The sequence below is a fragment of the Haliaeetus leucocephalus genome, unplaced genomic scaffold (assembly GCF_000737465.1).
Source record: "Haliaeetus leucocephalus isolate CR32 unplaced genomic scaffold, Haliaeetus_leucocephalus-4.0 Scaffold186, whole genome shotgun sequence".
Classification (NCBI taxonomy): domain Eukaryota; kingdom Metazoa; phylum Chordata; class Aves; order Accipitriformes; family Accipitridae; genus Haliaeetus; species Haliaeetus leucocephalus.
Window position 1 is genome coordinate 988,261 of NW_010972622.1, and position 19,495 is coordinate 1,007,755.

At 57.0% G+C, this 19,495-nt stretch overlaps 4 protein-coding genes across 4 annotated transcripts in view; 3 read left to right on the forward strand and 1 right to left on the reverse strand.

The window, feature by feature from the left end:
* Window positions 1-2,749, forward strand: part of LOC104830357 (retinol dehydrogenase 16-like) — a 3,441-nt gene extending 692 nt beyond the window's left edge. Inside the window, exons 2-5 of the mRNA XM_010565193.1 lie at window positions 5-113; window positions 233-491; window positions 1,225-1,388; window positions 1,557-2,749. Of these exons, the coding sequence (XP_010563495.1) occupies window positions 5-113; window positions 233-491; window positions 1,225-1,388; window positions 1,557-1,774 (750 nt within the window). The 3' untranslated portion in view covers window positions 1,775-2,749. The remainder of the gene's footprint in view (window positions 1-4; window positions 114-232; window positions 492-1,224; window positions 1,389-1,556) is intronic.
* A 156-nt stretch (window positions 2,750-2,905) lies between these two features.
* LOC104830358 (retinol dehydrogenase 16-like) lies at window positions 2,906-4,695 on the forward strand. The gene is made up of 4 exons (XM_010565194.1): window positions 2,906-3,209; window positions 3,335-3,593; window positions 4,045-4,212; window positions 4,302-4,695. The coding sequence occupies exons 1-4, from the start codon at window positions 2,906-2,908 to the stop codon at window positions 4,693-4,695; spliced, it is 1,125 nt and encodes a 374-aa protein (XP_010563496.1).
* A 2,596-nt stretch (window positions 4,696-7,291) lies between these two features.
* GPR182 (G protein-coupled receptor 182) lies at window positions 7,292-9,672 on the forward strand. The gene is made up of 2 exons (XM_010565127.1): window positions 7,292-7,328; window positions 8,570-9,672. The coding sequence occupies exon 2, from the start codon at window positions 8,578-8,580 to the stop codon at window positions 9,670-9,672; it is 1,095 nt and encodes a 364-aa protein (XP_010563429.1). The 5' UTR covers window positions 7,292-7,328; window positions 8,570-8,577.
* A 4,985-nt stretch (window positions 9,673-14,657) lies between these two features.
* Window positions 14,658-19,495, reverse strand: ZBTB39 (zinc finger and BTB domain containing 39). Its single transcript, XM_010565128.1, has one exon. It carries the CDS (start codon window positions 19,387-19,389, stop codon window positions 17,251-17,253), a length of 2,139 nt encoding a protein of 712 aa, XP_010563430.1. The 5' UTR covers window positions 19,390-19,495; the 3' UTR covers window positions 14,658-17,250.

The window sequence follows — 19,495 nt, forward strand, 5'->3', positions numbered from 1 at the left end:
CCAGCTGCGAGCGGCCACCTCGCCGCGGCTGCAGACCGTCCTCCTGGATGTCACCTCCAGCCAGAGCATCGCCGTCGCCACCGCCTGGGTCCGGGAGCGTGTGGGCGACCGAGGTAGGACGGGGCGGCCGCCCTCGTCAGCCCTGCCGCGGCTCTGCCAACCCGTGCCGGCACAGCCATTGCTGGAGCAGGGGCAGGGGAGCAGCCCCCGTCACCCCATCCCCTCTGTCCAGGGCTCTGGGGGCTGGTGAACAACGCAGGGACTGCCATCCCGACCGCCCCTAATGAGTGGCTGACCAAGGACGACTTTGTCAAGGTGCTGGACGTCAACCTCGTCGGCCTCGTCGAGGTGACGCTGAGCCTCCTGCCCCTGGTGCGGCAAGCGCGGGGCCGGGTGGTCAACGTGGCCAGTGTGATGGGCCGTGTCTCCTTTTTCGGCGGGGGGTACTGCATGTCCAAGTATGGCGTGGAGGCCTTCTCCGACAGCCTCCGGTAAGTCCTAAGTCCGGCGCGGCAGACACCGCCCCTGATTTCCCAGTTTGCTTTTCCGGGCTTTGGCTGGCAGCGCCTCTGTCTGTCAAACCCCTTCCTCATGCAACCGCAAGCAAGCGCAGGTTGAGTTTGTTTAAGTTGCTGCCGAAGCATGAGAGGAGGGGCTGCAGGGATGCTTAATACATGGACCTGATGTCGGGACACCTTGTGCCACAGCTACAGCACTTGGGTCCCACAGGAGTGATCTCCTGCCTGGGGGGGACCCTGCCTGCAGCTGGCAGCCTCTGCTCCGCTTTCAGCCAAGCTCATGCAGAGGTAGCCTGGGGTAAGGGAAGGCAAAGAACTTGGCAGAGCTTTGACTTCATTCCCCTGCCTGATGACTTCCCAGCAGCAGGGAAGCTGTGGGTGGCCACGCTGGCTGGTACTGCCAGCCCTGGCAGTGAGCATCTCCTATCGGACTTGGCCCCTGTACTGGATCCTGCGGGCAATGGCCCCGAGGTTTGCTTTGGCCTGGTCCCATCCAGACTCAGCAGACGTTTGCTCACATGCCGCCTTGGACGTGTACCAGGCTGGCGTAGGGTCCATTGGGGTGGTCAGGCTCCCCATCAAACTTCCAGTACAAGGCTGCCGTGCGTCCTGCGCGAGAACCAGTGCCCATGCGCAGCCCGTGCTGGCGGACGGCGGATGCATTCAGGTGCTGCTCCCGTGTCCCCTGGGGCTTGATCCCTTCCAGGCTTGAGATGCGCAGCTTCGGGGTGAAGGTCAGCGTGATTGAGCCAGGCTACTTCAAGACGATGATCACCAACACCGAGCTCCTGGAGAATAATTTTCTTTCCATCTGGGAGAAGCTCCCGGAGGAAATCAAAGCAAGTTACGGGGAGAATTACTTGAAGCAGTGTAAGTACCTCACCTAAAGGTTAAGCAAATCTGTTTCTCTCCTGACACAAGGCACATTCCTGGAGCCATGGGGTGTCCCACCACCCCGTCGTCCCACTGAGCCGTTCGGCTGTGTTCGGCTCGAGGGTCTAAGGCTAGCAGCCTGACCAGCGCTTTCTGCCTCTGCAGTTTTGGTAACACTCAGGAAGATGCAGAAGGGATACAACTCCAACCTGAGGCTGGTCACAGACTGCATGGAGCACGCGCTGACCAGCCGCTACCCTCGCACACGCTACTCTGCAGGCTGGGATGCCAAGCTGATCTACATCCCCCTCAGCTACCTGCCGTCAGCCCTCACAGATGTCATATTCACCTGGTTATCCCCCAAACCTGCCCGGAAAGCCTAAGGCAGGGAATTGGCATAGGCAGCTGACAGGCAGCAGCAGCCAGGGCCGGGCAGTGCAGGGTGGGACCCAGCATGGCCCACAGCCAAGCCCATGCCGATAGGTTCCTGAATTTTTAACACAATGTATGTTTCACACCTGCTGTCCTCTGTTAGCAGACCAGTTTGCTTCTGAATAAAGACAACTCCTCCTCCCTGCCTGGCAGAGCTTGGTTTCGGCCTCAGCTGGGGTGGCGGCACCGAGGCCATGTCCCTGCTCCTCCAACGGCACCAGCACTGCCGCCGGCCGTGCAGTGCCATGCCGCAAGAGCTCTTGGGGTCTCTGGCTGTTCCCCTGAGTCCCTGCTCCATGCAGGCTCCAGCCCTCACAGAGGTGAGAGCTGCACTCACCCGAGCCAGCACTCCAGGAGTTAACATGTGAATAAAAACCAGACCCGTACAAACCTGGGCAGATTTCCCTCTGGGCAGAGGGCTGGGCAGCCTCTGGCGAGTCCTCCTCCTCCTCGGTGCCCCTCGGGCATCCCTGAGCAGCGCCTGCTTCTGTGCATGGCTCTGCAGACCTGCAGCGCCCAGTCAGCGAAGGCTGCCCCGCTCCAGCAAACCATGCCCGGGCACCGCTGTGGCTGCGGACACCAGGACGCCCCTTTGCCTGTGTCCAGGCTCACCCCAGCAGCTTTGCTGCCTTCTTGTGCAGGGCCCGTCCCGGGGTGAGGGGACAAAGCTGCTGTCCCCCACCAGACCAAAGCCGGGCAAGTGCTGCACAGCCGGCGAGAGGGAGAAGTCCAAGGCCAGGTGCTGCCAACCGTGTCTGGAGAGCAGCCAAACCCTGCTCCATGGGGCAGCTGGATCCACCCTGCCAGCACAAACAGCCATTAAAAGCCAAAGTAGAGCTCCAGGCACACGGATCTGTGTGAGGCGAAGCCATGAACTGCAAGTGAGAGATGCAAAACTTTCTTCAGGTGCTGCTGCTGCAATCCTGCCTCTCCTCCAATGTGCCCCAGAGCAACCCCGGCACCTGGCTCTCCCACCAGTGCTGCCCAATGCATGGGCTGGGGCTGGTCCTCCATGCCGGCCTCTGTATATATGGCACAAGTGCGGACTGTGCAGAAGGCTGTTGCTAAGCCAGTGCCCGAGGATGTGGCTGTACCTGGCGGGGCTGTACCTGCTGTGGCGCTGGGACCAGGAGCGGCAGACGGTGCCGAGGCTCTCGGAGAAGTATGTCCTGATCACAGGCTGCGACAGCAGCTTTGGCAACCTGCTGGCACGGCAGCTGGACGCCCGGGGGCTGCGGGTGCTGGCCGCCTGCCTGACCGGCACCGGGGCCTCCCAGCTGCGAGCGGCCACCTCGCCGCGGCTGCAGACCGTCCTCCTGGATGTCACCTCCAGCCAGAGCATCGCCGTCGCCACCGCCTGGGTCCGGGAGCGTGTGGGCGACCGAGGTAGGATGGGGCGGCTGCCCCCGTCGGCCCTGCCGCGGCTCTGCCAACCCGTGCCGGCACAGCCATTGCTGGAGCAGGGCCTTGGGCAGGGGAGCAGCCCCCGTCACCCCGTCCTCTCTGTCCAGGGCTCTGGGAGCTGGTGAACAACGCAGGGACTGCCATCCCGACCGCCCCTAATGAGTGGCTGACCAAGGACGACTTTGTCAAGGTGCTGGACGTCAACCTGGTTGGCCTCATTGAGGTGATGTTGAGCCTTCTACCCCTGGTGCGGCAAGTGCGGGGCTGGGTGGTCAGCATGGCCAGCATGACAGGCCGTGTCTCCTTTTTCGGTGGGGGGTACTGCATGTCCAAGTATGGCATGGAGACCTTCTCTGACAGCCTCTGGTACAGCAGTGGCAGCCACCAGCAGCCCCCTGTGCTCCCCTATGCCAGGGCTTGTACAACAGCTGGGTGTGCATTGGCAGGTGCAGGCATGCTGGGCAGCTCTGCCCCACTTTCCCCAAGCAGGGTTTTATGTCGCACCCAGTTACATCCTTCCCTATACAGCAGAGCAGCAGTGAGCCGAGGCAGGAGCTTGTGAAATACCAATATGGTTGCCCACAGATTGGGAAACCAGGGCACTGCTAGAGCAACAGTTGTGCAACCAGAGAAAGGGTTTTGAGAAAGCCTTGAGCAAGGAGAGGGCTCCCCTGCACCCTCCCAGGGGACAATGGGGTTCCCAGAGGGGGTCACGGGCTCCCCCTTGCCCTGCGTGGCTCAGTTCTGCCCCCCCCAGCCCCATCTCGGCTCGGGACAGCAGCTCCATCTGCGAGGCTGACAGCCCATCCCTCGCCAGGCGTGAGATGTGCCCCTTCGGGGTGCAGATCTCCATCATTAAACCTGGTGGCTTCTGGACAGGGATGACTGACCCTGTAACGGTGGTGAAGGGCTTCAAGCACTTCTGGGAGCAGCTCCCAGCAGAGACCCAGGCAGCCTACGGCCACCATTACCCGGAGACCTGTGAGTACATCCCCGTGTGGCCCCAGCACTCCCTGGTGACTCCACCACCGCCAGCGTGCTGGGCCAGGCTGACCCCCCCCTCTGCCCACACAGATGCCAAAAGCAGCGTCCTGCTGCACCGCCTGAGCAGCTCCTGCCCGTTGTCACCAGCATCATGGCACACACGCTGCTCACCTGCTTCCCCCACAGCCGCTACGCGGCCGGCTGGGAAGCCCGGCTCACCCTTCTGCCGCTCAGCTACTGCCCAGCCTGGCTCACCGACGATGCCATCGGCTTCTTCCTGCCCATCCCAGCCAGAGGGATGGATGCCCGCGTGCCCCTGAAGATGGCCACCAGACCGGGGATGTGGACGCAGCACCCACAGGCACCCGCTTGCCTCAAGCCCCTGTTAACTTGCTCAATAAAGCTGGTGCAAAGCGAGGGGCTGCCCGCGGTGAACCTCAGCCTCGGACGTGTCCAGGACCCGCTTGGCCACCGTGGTGGGTGACCCGCTGTGCCGGGGCAGCTGTGATGCCGGTGGGGTCCCTGCCAGCCCGCGGGGTCCCTGCCAGCCTGTGGCAGGACCCCAACTGCAACCTGTGCCCAGAGTAACCATGTTCCCTGGGGATGTCTGAGCTGCAGAGCAGGATCGTCTCTGCCCCTGCAGCCCTTTGAGGGTCTGGTGGCTGCACCGGGGGATCCAGCTCATCCTCACAGTCGGAGGCAGGGGCCAGTGGGCACCTACCGGTATGGCTGATCGCGCCTGGAGGGCTGTCGCAGGCACCAGCGGTGCCCTGGCTCCCCATCGCTGCCTCATGCTGGAGGGATGCTGCTGCCCCGGGACATGGTTAAAGATGTTTTTCCGAGCTGGGCATGTGGGTGGCGATTCATGTATCGTTCATACCTCTAATTAAGGGCTGATTAGTGATGACTAGCTGAGGGTTAGGTCCCTGAGGTTGTGCACTTGCCTGCAGGACAAGAGCAATGTTAGCAGCAGCCCCACTCCCACCAGCATCACACCGCTCCCGCACGCGCAGAGACCGAGCCCACATGAGACCAAGACACCACAGGGCTGCAATGGAGCTCAGGGGGACAAGGAGCTTCGGCAGGATGGAAGGCTGCATGTAGGGCCCTTGTGCAAGCTGCATTACAGCTTACTGAGCTGTCTCCCCAGCCAAGAAAGCTTTCCTAAGTGCTTTGCTCAGCTTAGCAAATCAGTTAGACGTCCCCAGCAGCCCCCACACATCACGTTTCAGGCCCACGTGTCCCCAAAGGGCCGGGCTGCAGCATGCTGAGTTGCCAGGAGGTGACATGGGGGCCTTGACCCCTGCACCCACATCCCTTGGCTGCCTGGGGAGGGTGGGAGAATGGCAGATCCCCAGTGCTGCCGCTGCCTGGAGCCCACCTCACTCCAGGTCTGTGCTGCCCCCTGACTTCTCAGTGGGGTCGGACTGGCAGCAGCCAGGAGGGACCCAGTGCCCATATTTTAGCCCAGAGCGAAGCACTGGCAGGGAGAGGAGGAACCGGCCAGGCCCGGGGGGGACCATTATCAGCCCCTCCTCTTTGCTTTCCTGCGCCCCATCCATCCGACCCCTGATCCACTGGCCTCCAAAGGACCCACTCGGGTTGAAGTGGCCACTTTGCAGAGAAGAAACTGCCTTTTCCCACTTATCTCCAGACAAAGGGGAGACCTGGACCCTTAGGGAGGTTGGGGGCTCCTGGGCACATTTGGGTGCCAAAAGCCTTGGAGCACCCTGAACATCGCAGCAGGGATGGGGCAAAGGGGCTGAGCCACTGGCCCTGCTCCCCATGGCTTGGCTGGCTTGGAAATGCAATCGGCTCCCAGACCTCACTGTCCCCACCGGGACTGGCAGCCCCCGTGCAAATCCCGACTGCACCCAGGTCGTTCTCGATCCTGGAGATTGGTGTGGAATTTTCCTGTCCTGTTAAATGGAAACAGAATGGCATCCCTGCCTCCTAGGGAGGTAAAGCCCACGCAGCCCCTTGGGCAGCAGAATGGCCCTTCACAGCCCCCCCCCACACCCCCATCCTGCGGCCGAGCCAAAACGCGCCCCGTTGTGCTCAGGGCAAGCACAGAGCTGCAGAGTTCCTGTTTGCAACCCGGGGCCTCGGTCCCGCTGGGGCTGGGTACCTGCGTGCGGGTCACCAGCGCTGGGCTTGTTGTTGTGAGACCCGACTTATCAGTGCCCTCGTGCTTCCCCACTCCGGCCGTGCCTTCCTTCCGAGCCGATTGTTGATCACAAAGTCTTGTCTGCACTCGAAAAGGAGATTTCCTGCAATTGTTTTGCAGGACTTGCAGCCTGATGCAAAATTTTCTGCCTATCAGCCCCCTCCCCAGTGCCGGGGCAAGGCTCAAGCCCCCTCCCTTCCCCTGCAAAACTGCCAGGCAATCACGGCTCAATGATTAATTGCTGCCTGGCCAGAGGTGTTTCTGTGGTGATAGCCATCTGCCATCAACTCCTGCGACAGCTTGGAGCAACGGGCAGCGCTGACCTGGCAGAAATGTTCAGCTTTCAGCCCTTTTCCCTGCAAAGGAAACCCTGAGCTCGTGCTGGCATTGTGTGAGCATCAGGGACAGTCAATGGCATGATCGCCTTAACCCACCCTAACCCCTTGGGACTCCCAGAGCTGGGGAAGGACCTGGCTCAGCTGGGTCCATCCCAGAGGATGCATTTTCCCCTCCTGCCCACGCTCACAGCAGGACCCGGGCAGGATCCAGCTCCTGAGAGCAGTGGGGCTGCAGCAGCCAGGTCCTGTGGGGGTGACAGTGGAGGGGAGCTGCCCGGGGGAGCCGCGGGGACCCCCGCTCTATCCCCAGGCACCTGCGGCTCCCACATCGACACCTGCCCAGGGCCTCCCCGTGCCTGTCCCCAGCCCTGCAGCAAAATCAAATGGGAGCTGAGCCCCGGGGCTGGAAATCAAGTCAAATGTCACCCGCGCTGGGCTGTCTCAGGATATCAGACCACGACGGTCATTTCCTGCTGGGAAGCAGCCAACAAGCCCACCCCGAGCTCCGCGCCACCGCAACTCTGCTTTCCCAGAGGCGTGCAAGCCGCCGAGCTGAGAGGATCACCACGCTCCCTGAGCAGCCCCTCTGCGCAGCCTTTGGCTCTGCTGCTGGTGAGCCAACACCTCTCCCTCCCTGCCCGCATCCGTCTCTCCCCTCTCCCACCAGCATCTCTCAGGACCTGCAGCTTGGTGAGGGTGGGAGGTCAAGGAGCCTTGGGGATGGGGGGACTCCAGCCCTGGGGGCTTGCTCTCCTCTCCTCCACGGTTTTGGGAGTGGGTGGGTGACAGCCGTTTGCTCGTGTGGGGGATGCCAGGCTGCTGCGCTCCCTGGCTTGCTGGGCTCCGAGTGCCGCGGAGGTGCCCTGGTGGCACGGCACACTCCTCTGGCTTTCCCAGGTGAACGGCTGGTCTTGCGAGCTCTTCCAGTGGCCCGAGGCTGGATGGGGTTGGCAGCGTCTTCGCCACGTGGATGCAGCTGTGCTGGGATCAGAGCTCTCACACTTGGGGCAATAAAAGGATGTTAAGGTCAACTATATTTCCCTTAAGTTTATAATTTTGTCACCTACTTGGAAGTCCCAACGGCTCCCAGCAACGCAGCTGCAGGATGGGCAGAGTGAGGGCAGCTGCTTGGGTTTATGAAGTGACCGCACACCGAGGGCTCGGGTGGGGGTCAGGGGCTTTCCCGCTAGCACAGAGTCAAGTAGATGTGGTCACCGGTGCGTTTAATTGTCCGGGTGCCTGTCTGTGCCCCAGCCACCTTGCAGCCAGTTGCTGCATGCAAGGGCAGAGTGGCAGAGCTGGCGTCGGGATTCCTACAGGCTCTGTGGTGGCAGGACCTGAGCTCTGGAGGTTTCAGGGGACAGCACGAGCCTCAGCGGGGGGAGCTCCCACCTGAAGGTTGCTGCATTCCCAGGTCATCAGCTCCATTTCTGCAGTGACTGATGTTGCCAAGCCTCAGGGCTGGCATGTGCTCTCACCTGTCCTTCATCCCTCCCCTCCGTTGGTCCCCACCCCAGCACTGCCTGTCCCTGGTCCCCGGCCCTGGCTGACCTGGCTGTGGGACAGCCACCACCTGGGAGCATGTGTGGGTGTGCGGGCAGCTGCTGTTTGTGGCTTGCATTTTGTCTAGGACATGGAGTTATCTGTTGTGGGTACAGCATCTTTTGAGAGTTGATGTAGGAAGTCACCATAGCAGTAAAAACTGGATTAAAAAAAATACAGAAAAGTACTTTCAGTGCCTCCTGTGAGGACTGAGCTCTGACAGGAGAGATCGGCTGTTTCTCTGTACTTTCAAGCTGTCTGGCTCAGTGCAGTTGCTGAGCCACAACTCAGTGCTTTCCCCTTCCTTGCAGCTACCAGGATGGCTGAGGCGACCACTGCCCCCACTGAGACACACACTCTCCTGAATGAGTATGGGGACTACCACAACTGGTCTGAGCTGTTCCACCTCCTGAACTACACCTACACCTTCTGCGAGTTCAGCCTGGATGAGAATGTCAAGCGGGTGATCCTCTTCATCCTTTACCTGGTTATCTTCGTGGTGGGCTTGGTGGAGAACCTCCTTGTCATCTGGGTCAACTGGCAGACACGGGGCAACAAGAGCTTGGTCAACCTCTACATCATCAACATGGCCATTGCTGACCTCGGAGTGCTGCTCTCACTGCCCATTTGGATGCTGGAGGTGATGCTGGATTATACCTGGCTCTGGGGCAGCTTCCTCTGCCGCTTCACACACTACTTCTACTTTGCCAACATGTACGCCAGCATCTTCTTCCTCACCTGCCTGAGCGTGGATCGCTACGTGTCCCTGACCAGCTCCTCTCTCTTCTGGCGTAAGCACCAGCACCGCGCACGCCGCGTCATCTGCGCCTGCAGTTGGGTCTTGGCAGCAACGATCCCATTCCTGGAGGTTGCTCACATGCAGCTGGTCAATACTGGAGAGCCCATCTGCATCTTCATGGCCCCCTTCGAGACCTATGATGAGTGGGCGCTGGCAGTCAGCTTGGCCACCACCACCATTGGGTTCCTAATCCCCTTCCCCATCATCACCGTTTTCAACATCCTGACAGCCAGGTTCATCAAGCGCACCAAGCCGGAGAGCAGAAAGCACTGTCTGCTCATCTACGCCTATATCGTCGTGTTCCTCATCAGCTGGCTGCCCTTCCACATCATGCTTACTCTGCTCACCCTCGATGGCAACCACATCATCCTCCACTGCACATTTGCCCACTTCCTCTACTTCTTCTACGACATCATAGACTGCTTCACCCTGCTCCACTGTGTGATTAACCCAATCCTCTACAACTTCCTGAGCAAAAACTTCCGCAGCAAGCTCATCTCCGCTGTGGTTAAGTACATCCCCAAAGACCAAGGCAGCCAGAAGGGCGCAGACAATTCCTCCTCCACCACACAGCACTCCATAGTCATCACAAAGGACAATAACCCTCCCAATTAAGGGGGATCGGACTCTCCCACTCATCATTGGCAAGTGGTTGTGGAGGGGCGGCAGCTCCCTGCACTCACTGAGGTCAGTAAGATTGTTTTTCCTGGTGATAAGCAGACACTTTGCTTTTAAAAAACACTTCTTGGCTGGCCACCTCCTGTGCTCTGAAGGCAGGGCAGGGTGCCAAATGTGAAATGAGATGGTGCGGGGAGCTACAGACATCTTGCTTCTGATGTGCTGCTGTATCAGATCTATTTAGCTAAAGAAAGAATAAGAGAAAGAGATATTTCCTGTTTTCCAAAAGAAAAGCAGTAATAAAGTGCATGACTCTACCCAGAACTCTGAACACAAATCCAGCCCCTGGGACCCCACCCCTGTACTGCCCCAAGCCACGGGACTGGGGGCACACAATCCTTTCCCTTCACAAATTTTTCTGCAGCCCCCAACTGTCACTTATACACAAGCCCTGGATACACCGAGCTGCAGAGGTGTCCAGTGAATGCTGCCCCTCTGCCTTGATGCCGTCCAAGCAGGAGAGAGGAAATTAACTCCTTTGAAACACAAACCTCTCCTCCCCGTGCCTAGCAAACAGCTCAAAGCCTGATTTTACAGAAGTGAAGGCAATGTGATGCGGAGGGGCTGAGCATGACACAGGCCTGAGCTTGAAGGAGGGGAGGAACAATTTGAGATCAGCAGCTCGTTGAGAGCAATTTTGCAAACCCAGCAGTAAATTAGCGATGGTTAAAACTGTGTTTGACGGGGCACAGTTGCTTCCAAATGTGACCGGTGGCAGCCGAGGTGGGGTTCCCAGTTTGTGTTTTGCAGCATGACCCATTCCATTAAACCCAGCCTCCTTTAGAGCATCTCCTGGCAGGTTTCTAAGGCCACTGGGTGCATTTCTAAATGTTGGCAGACTCTGGCAGACCTTCACGCACGCTCCCTTTCAATCAGTCGCACTGAAGCACGCCCCGTGGGAACACGTACACATGCAGAAATCCTCGGAGCTGAAGCGCAGGCTGGGCTTTTGGCTGTGTAAGAAACTGGAGCATCCGGAGAAAGTTCATCGTTGTCTGGATTCTGCTAAGTCACATGCTGCAGGTCAAGCCCTTGGCAGGGGAAGGTGAAAGAGCGACAGTCACTGGAAGGGAGTCCATAAATCTACCAAAGGCCTTGAGCTGCTCAAGAAACACATATTAAAAAAGGAAAGCATAAGCAAATCTAGGGACAGGATGCTTGCAGCAGAGAGCAGTGGGTGGGGAGCAGGATGTCCCGGGCTGTGGCAGAAGCCCACGACCAGGGGTTAACATGGACGCTCAGTTATCACGGGACTGGCTGGGAACGGCTCTGCTATTTACAGGGGTCCTGTGGCAGCATAAATCACTAAATACTTCAGGGCTCCTTGTGCGCAGGGACGTTCCTTCTTACTACCAGGGGATACCAGCGTTGACAGAAAAAGCCAAATTCATCATCTCTTACACAGAAAGACTTTGTACTGCAGCTGGGGAAGAAGCCAGTCCCCTCAGACACAACAGTACCCTGTTCAGGGAAGCAACTCGTGGCAGTTCCTTTTCCTTAATTATGTTACTTGCATGTAGTTTCACAACTTGTGAGTGTAGAGCCACTTAGACTGCAAGCTCTCAGGGACAGAGGGTGTCCTTCGGGATCTGCACCAACACAGGACCTCACTGCCTTCATCCCCGTGACCCTCCTGGGCACAACACGCACAGTGAAGCCGAGCAGCCCCAAAACAAGCCGGCGAACAGGAAGGCAGCTTCACGCTGACACAACCCACAGCTCTGATCCTCAATCTTCCCTAAGGCTTCCTTTTGCTAATACCCTGCCATTTTCAATGAAGAAATGGAAGATAAGTACACAATAACAAGACACTTGATGCGTGGCGTAACCAGGACAACAATATATTCAATATCGTTACTTAAACATGTAAAATTTGATATTTGACCTATTAAACTTTTTTTTTTAAACTCTCCTAATGTATCTGCAACTTTGTTCATAGGCCTCAGGGCCAAAGTGACCTCAGGTAAAGCCTCATACAGCCCCACACAGTGATGTGGGCTTGAAACCCAGCTAGTCCTTTACCTGGGTCCCTCGGTCTTCCTTTAAAGCTTTCACCACCCCATAGGGTAAACTGGCCCAGCCACCGCCTCCTTTACCCCCGGGCCACCCACCCAGCTTGAATTTCCAGTGCCCACTGCTGGTCACTGGCTCGGCAACAGTGCCCTGTCCCACCAGGTGAGCTCTCCCCAGAGCAGCTCTGCCCAAGCTGCTCCAGTGGCAATGGAGACTGGCAGCCCCAGCCAACAGCAATGCCCAGCAGGCCAGTCGCCCTAACCCTGAAGCGAGAAGGAAGCCTCGCTGCTGGAGAAAAATTAAAGTGGCTCTTTAAAAAAACCCCAGCAGCATTTGCCCACTGATCTGTCTTGCCAGCCAACAGCTCCAAGCCTGCGAAGGTCCAGGTCTCAGTGAAACACAGCACTGGCAGCACAGAAAGGGCTTACCAAGGAACACAACCCCCCAGAATTTCCTAAATGGTTTCTAACAAGGGCTCTGCTCCCAACCTGCTGTGGAAACAGCCTGCAGAAATGCCAGAGTCCATTCTCCTCTCGCTGCTCCGGGTGCTGGAGGAGGCGGTGAGGAAGAGGCCCCGGCTGCCTGGACTCATGCCACAAATCCTGCAGAGCACAGCACAGGAGCAGGATACCAGGAACGGCTCATGTGCTTTCCCAGGCACCCCTGAAGAGACAGAAATGCCAATCTGCACATTTAAAGAAACAAGTTTTATAAAGAAGCAAGGTACAAGAGGTCAACATTTTCCATTTTATTATTCTAAATAAAAACCACACTTTGTGCTGAACAATGGAGTATAAAAGAACCCGATGTACAACGATTTTAGACATCTACTATTTGGGGGGGAAGTTTACAAAATATACAAAACTTTACAGCAAATAGATAGTAAACACTTAAATATCAGGAGGTCAGTACCTACTATTAACTTAACAAAAAGGTTAGACAGCAATTCAACTCTTTTTCTTTCTTCTGCTTAATTATTCTGATAAGAGACCTGGATCCTTTGAGAAAGGGGAGAATCAAACTGAACTTTGAGTTTTAGAAATCTGAATAAGACCAGTCTTGAAGCACTGCCTTTTGGAGGGGGATTTTATGTCAGGGTTTCCTGTGAGGACCTGCAACCCAGTCGCTCTTCGCAAATGCCGCCGGCACAGCTCACGGCGAAGCATTTCCCCTCTGCTTTCCCCTCTTGTACCCCGAAGATCCCAAAGCACTTTGCGAACATGAGTTAAACCTCACAGCTGCCCCAGGAGAGGTAGGTAAGTGTTGTCCCCACATTCACAGAGGGGAGGGGAGGTCAGGAGGCGAATAGGCTTGCCAAAGGCTGCACTGCGAGTCAGTGGTGGAGCGGCAACAGATCCGGGCACGGAATTTCGGCCCTGGCTGCCCCGATGCTGCAAACAGCGCTTGGCCTCCAACAAGGAGCTGTGCGGGGCTGCACCGCCGGCACGCACACAGCCCCATGCCGCTGGCCAGGAGCCCCTGCCGTCACCGGGTGCCTCCACCGTGATGCAGCCAGGTCAGAGCTACGGCTCCTCGGGGCAGCGCAGCCCATGGGGGACTCGGGATGAGCCCACCACTCCGGCCGACCCTACCCTCCCCAGCCACACAGCTTTCTGGAGGAACACTGGAGCTCCCAGCCAGGCTGGCTGGAGTCGGGGACAGCCATGCCGCCGAGGGGACAGGGACAACAGAGCCCTGATGCTGGCTGCAGGCTTGGAGAGGCCCAGAACCCTCCCAGGGGAAGGAGTGCTCAGGTCTCTGACCCCTCTTGGGAAAAATCCCTCCAAGGAGGAGTAGTGGCACGAGGCCAGGCCAGCACAGGAGCGCTGCAGGTCCAGATCTGTCCCGGCATCCCCTCTGCAGATGGGACTCGCTGCTGATCTTGAGATGTTTCATGTGGGACTGATTCATTATAACACAGGAAAGAATCCAAGACACAGAAACGCCAGGGACCCGAGTGCTCTCCCCATCCCCACAACCAAAAACAACTGGCAGTGAAGGGGGTGGGCTTTTGCTTTCCCGTCCCTGTGTCCAGAAGGGTGGGCTTGCTTTGCCCATTAGTGTTTCAGTGTAAAAGCTTCTCTTTTTGGTTTATGTGCACAAAAGGCTTTTGCTTCACAGCTTAGCTAGATACGGGGCTGCAGACACTACCACACAGCAGCACCCCAACCCATCCAAAAGCTCATCACAGCTTCTGGGACGTTTTAGGAGGGTCTGGAGGCTTTAAGGACTTGGCTCTCCCAAGCCTCGTCTGCCCCCCTCACATCCTTCATAGCAATCTCCAGGGCAGAGCAGGTCAGCTGTTCCTGTCTACCAGCCCATCTTGCCACCACCAGGACAATGAAAGAAACCCTGTAACTCAAAGAGCTCTTCAGAGGAGCCTCCAGTGGACTGCCATCAACTCCCACACTTTCCTAGAGCACCATGCGTTCTCAAAATGATTTTTTTTTTTTAAACTTAACAACACTAAGCTAAACATGGCTCTGCAGACCAGCTAGAGATCACAGACCGTGGCCTGGCAGCTGACCAGTACCATGAGACCAGAGTTTGGAAACCAGAGCTCCAGTGGCAGATGCAGCACAGCCTGGCTTGCCCCAGGGTTGGCGATTACTGCGGTGCCTCTCTTCCTCTGAAAACAGGCTCCAGGCACCAAAATAAGGACAAGTCCAGTTTAACACCCCCCAAGGTGATGTCAGCTGGCCCCAAATTTGGCCAATATTACAGGGACTGGGGAAAGGACACAAACTCCCAATGGCCTCTCGTTCCTCCTCAGCAAGGTCCATTCCTCCCACCCCACCTCCGTGCAGCGGGGTCGGACTCAGGTACTGCAGGTCCACAGGGTGACTGAGGATGATACAAGCTCAGGACGAAGGAGCTGCCTGGGAAGGGTCATTAGGTCCAGCCAGGGCTCAGCACTGACTCTTTTCTCTTCCCCCGTCACAGCAAGTCTGGACCTGGACCAGGAGGTGCCGCGGTGGAAACGCAGCTTTACAAGCAAACCACAGGGATAGAAGGATGGATGGAGCTGAAGGGCAGGGGCTTCCAGCAGCTGCACACCTCTGCACCCTCCAGCTCCCCTCTCCCCAGGACGCAAACTCCTCCTGCTCCCAACAGCAATGCGCCCAGCCGATGGGGAGACGTGCTCTGCAAAGCCCAGGGGACATTACAGCGCCACTACCCCTCAGCACACACATCCCTGCTTCCCGCTCCCCAGTGCTGCTTCCCACAGCCCCTCGGCAGACACAGCGGCACTGAGCCACCCCCCACTTCTTACATTGCTACAGAGCTCGTTTCACAGGACTGTGATGGGGACGGGGCTAAAGGTAAGTTTGCTTGCAACGAGGAAGGCTGTAACAGGACTAAACTGACCTGACCAGGTCCAGTAACTGGTACAGAACAGGAAAGGATGGAGGCTGTCATTTCCCTAGGACACTAAACATCAATATTCACCAAGCACTTTGCATCTCCCACACGCTTTGCAGGTATGAGCCAGCAATCTTCACCACACTCCCGGGAGGTAGGTAGGTACCACAAGTGTTACCACCCTCATTTTACAGATGAGGAAACTGAGGCAAAGAGGTGAAGTGACTTGCCCAAGGCCACAGCGGAACGGGGGAAGCAACCCCCAGGAATTCCTAGCTCACCAACCACACATTCAGCCCATGCCTCTCCTCTGTTGCGGGTTGTCCCTTCAAGAGGAGGAGAAAGCGGGATGAGTTTACAGGGTTTGCAAATCACTAGTTTTGTTTTGTAACAGCATATCTTTACAGAAGCGCAGGAGCCAATTTACTACGACTGTGGCTTGAAAGCCCTGAGCGCTTCCTGTTTGTGAGGTAGAATGAGTTACCTAAGGGCAGTCATAACTCATGCTGCGGCATCGGAAATATTTGTTCCTCTCCACCTCTGCCCCACAGCAGGATAACATGGGAAAAAGCCGATCCCCACCCTTCCTGGTGTAAACACTGCCGGCATGGGGCTGACCTCGCCAGTGCAGCCGGGAGAGCCCACCGCGCCGAGGAGCCCCCAGTGCACATGCGACGCGCGTCCAGGAGAGGCTGAGCTGAGGTTCACATCAGCTGCTATTGCTGCTGGCTCCCAGAGCTGCTCTGCCGCAGCCCCCAGACGGCGCCTGCTGAATTTACGGCAGGATTCGACAAAAGATGAATGAACTCACATCGCACTAACAACATCCTGCAACACACATTTGCCACGAGACTTGTCCGGGATGCAGTGAGCCACGACGGCAACCACGGGAGGGGGCTATCCCTTCAGCAGAGAGAAGAGTCCTCAAAGGTACCTTCCTGGGAGTTAAGGCAACAGCTTCATCACATCTTGTCTTGCTGGGATCCACACAGCCGCAGCGACGCCGCTCTCTGGCAGCCAGCGCTTCCAGCAACTGGCAGCCCTGGGACACACCGTGCTGGCAGAGCACGATGTGCATGGCTGCCGGCGGCAGAGGAGAGCTGAGGAGAGGTCAGCACGCTCTCGATGGCCAACTGCAGGGCAGCAGAAGTTAGGCATGACCGTGCCATCACAATATATCTCCCAAGGAGCAGTCAACCCCACAACACGAACCTGCTTCCCCTGCCCTCTCCAGGTCAGCGACTCCTCTTGACAGCTCCCCCTGCTCACGCATCCACCTCTTTCCTTCCACGCAGCTGACCCGCTGCTCGGGCTCTTCAGAGAGGTGGTGTCACCCCTTCATCTCCTCCTTCGGAGATGGGGTCTCGGGGCATGAGCGAGCGGCATGTCATGGGCATGGCAGAGAAACTGCCAGCCACATTCCCGGCTCAGGCAGGGCTCCCAGAGACCAGTGGCACTGCCTGGGAAATACCCTTGCGAGCGACAATCACCCTCCTACTCATTTACCGCCAGGTATCCCTCCTCATTTGCATGTGCACACTCACATGCTGCTTGCTCATCTCCCCTGCAACAGAGCAACGACTTCCAAAGCTGATTCTGTGACACGGACTTTGCTTATCTCCTTGCAATAGCAGCAGAACCCCAGTGATGCCCAGAATGAGTCTGTTTTTCCTTTTTTCTTTTTTGTTTTTCCTTTTCTTCAAGTCCAGCACCATCCTGCTCTGGCTCTGTCCCTCTCTACTGAGGTCAGGTGTGAAAAATCTTAGCAGCATCAGTTTGTGGACAAGCTCAAACTGAGAGTTAGCCTAGTCAAGTGGGCTAAAAGGTTAAAAAAAAAATAATCTAGATTCCAAACCTAGTGAGAAATGCTAAAAACACAGAACTCGATGGCCTCTAACAGGACCAGAGGTAAGTAAACACGACAGACTTCTTGGAAACAGTGATGTAGCTTACGTGCTGTTAATTTGTACAATGCCACCAATCTAAAAAGCCCTAGCAAGGCCAAAAAGAAATTTAAAAAAATAGAAAAGGAGGATTCCATCCATGATGCCTGACCATTAAATAAAATAAACGACATTTTTTCCACAGCTTCTGTAATTAGCATTTGCTCCTTTGCTGGCCCTGCCCTGCCTCACCCCATCAGCTGTCCGTGTTTTTCTCCGCATCTTTGGAATGGATGATATACATGAAAGTCTGTTCGATGGTGAAGTCCGGGGGGAGGCTGCCTTTGTGCACGCCTATGTGCTTGCTCATGAGGTTGAGCGTGGAGCTGTAATGCCCACACACAGTACAGCGGTACATGAGGGCTCCCGAGTGGGTCCGCAGGTGGCACTTAATGGTGGAGCGGCCGCGGAAGAACTTGTGGCACACCTTGCACTGGTAGGGCTTTTCTCCAGTGTGGATCCTTCTGTGATAGTTGAATTCACTGGTGTGAGCAAACCGCTTCCCGCAGACCTTGCAGCTGTACTTGCTGTTGCCTGGCTGGTTTTGCAGCGCCAAGTCTTCGCTCAGGAACTCGTCCGGCAGCTTCCTCTTCTGCAGGCCCTGATGCTGGAGACGGTCTCGAAAGCTGGGTCGGATGTCCAGGCTGCCCCCACACTTGTGCTGGCTGACGTGGTAACGATACGCTGCTTCCAGCTTGAAGCTCTGGCCACAGAAGTGGCAGCGGAAGAGAGCCTCCTCCATGTTCTGGTGAACAGCCAAGTGCTTCTCCAGGAGGTGCCGATCCACAAAGCTGTTGGCACAAACAGAGCAGGAGAAGACTGAGATCCCCAAGTGAGACAGGGTGTGCCACATCAGGCTGCAGAGACTGAGGTGCCTCTGGTCACACACGCCGCACGTCTGGCTTTTCAAGTTCACGTGGTCCAGGATATGGTTGCGGACGGTGTGGAAATCTTTGGCCAAAGGCTTCCCACAGGCAGCGCACGCCAGGTCTGAGCCAGGCCCTCCCCCAAACATGGTGATCTTCCCCGGCAGCGGGTCACTGGGGTGGACGATGATGTTGTTGTCAAAGACCCCTTCTCGTCGGTGGAGGGTCAGCTGCCACTGGGTGAAGAACTTGGTCTCGCACATGTCGCAAGAGAATAGAAAGATGCCGATGTGGGACAAAACATGAGTGACCCTGGAGTTCCGGTCCTGGAAGTGGGTTTCACAGACCTTGCAGTTCCCGGTGAGCAGATCAACGTGATCTCTCGCGTGCTGGCGGATCAGCTGGATGTTGGGCTCCAAGACCTTCTTGCACACCTGGCAGGGCATTGCCTTGCTATCCCGGCTGTCGTTCTCAAAGGCCAGCTCTTCTTCACTGTCATCGCTCAGCTCAATAACTTCTTCTGATGGGCCCAGTTCTTCACTGGCATCTTCGAAATGCAGTTCATCCTCGCCCAAATCCTCCAGCTGAAGCTCATCCATCTGCCCAAAACCTTGCTCTTTGGAGTGGTCACTGTTGCTGGGACAGGAGTTACTCCCCGTGGAGATGTCCACGGAAGGATCAGCTGTGAAGAAGCCACCCTTGCCGTAGTCACCATTGCTCTGGACCTTGTACTGCTGGCAGGAGCTTGCGGTGGTTTGAACAACGATGTTCACACCGCCCAGGCTGGGCTGGGTCGCCATACTTGCGGCAGGAGCGAACTGCCCTTGATCCGATTCCTGTTCTGTCTTGGGAGGCTGCTGCGGATGCATCAGGGGAAGAGTCTGGTTGGCTTCACTCACGGTATTCCTGTCATCCTCTTTGTAGCTGCCTGCCACTTCCCCATGTAAGATGTAATTCCGTTCAGGGCCAAAATGTTCCCCGCCACTCCGGATTTCACCCAAAGAATGGCTCTGCTCCGAGGAGGTGCTGCTCAGAGGACCTGATCGGCCTTCACTCATGGACAGGGAGGGTTGCTTTGTGATAGCTGAGCTCTCCAAGTCAGGGAAGGTTGAATGGCAGGCCTTCAGCAGATCTTCCATGCCCAGCCGCTCTGCTACCTCATAAATGACGCCGACATTGATCAGGTCTGTGAAGAGCTCCGAGGTGTACACAAAGCTAAGGATCTTCTCAAAGTTGGCCGGCGTGATGAAATCCACTACATAGGTCCTAGCAGCATCCAGCCCCGTGTTCAGAAAGAGGTTCTGGAAGTAGCCTGCAGCACAGGCCAGAACAGCCTTATGTGCAGCAAATGAGCGGGTGCCCACCAAAATGGTGACGTCGCACATGGTCTCGGAGAGCCTGCACTTGTTGAGTTCCTTCAGCAGGTTGTTGGGGTGATTGGTGCTGTGCAACTTGATCCTCATGCCCATCTTAGCAGCTGCTTAAGAGTCCCTCTCCTGGTCAGCTTCTTCTTCACGCATTCATCAGCTTCATGAGCAGGAGGTGCTTGGCATCCAGAAACTGGCAGGGCAAGGG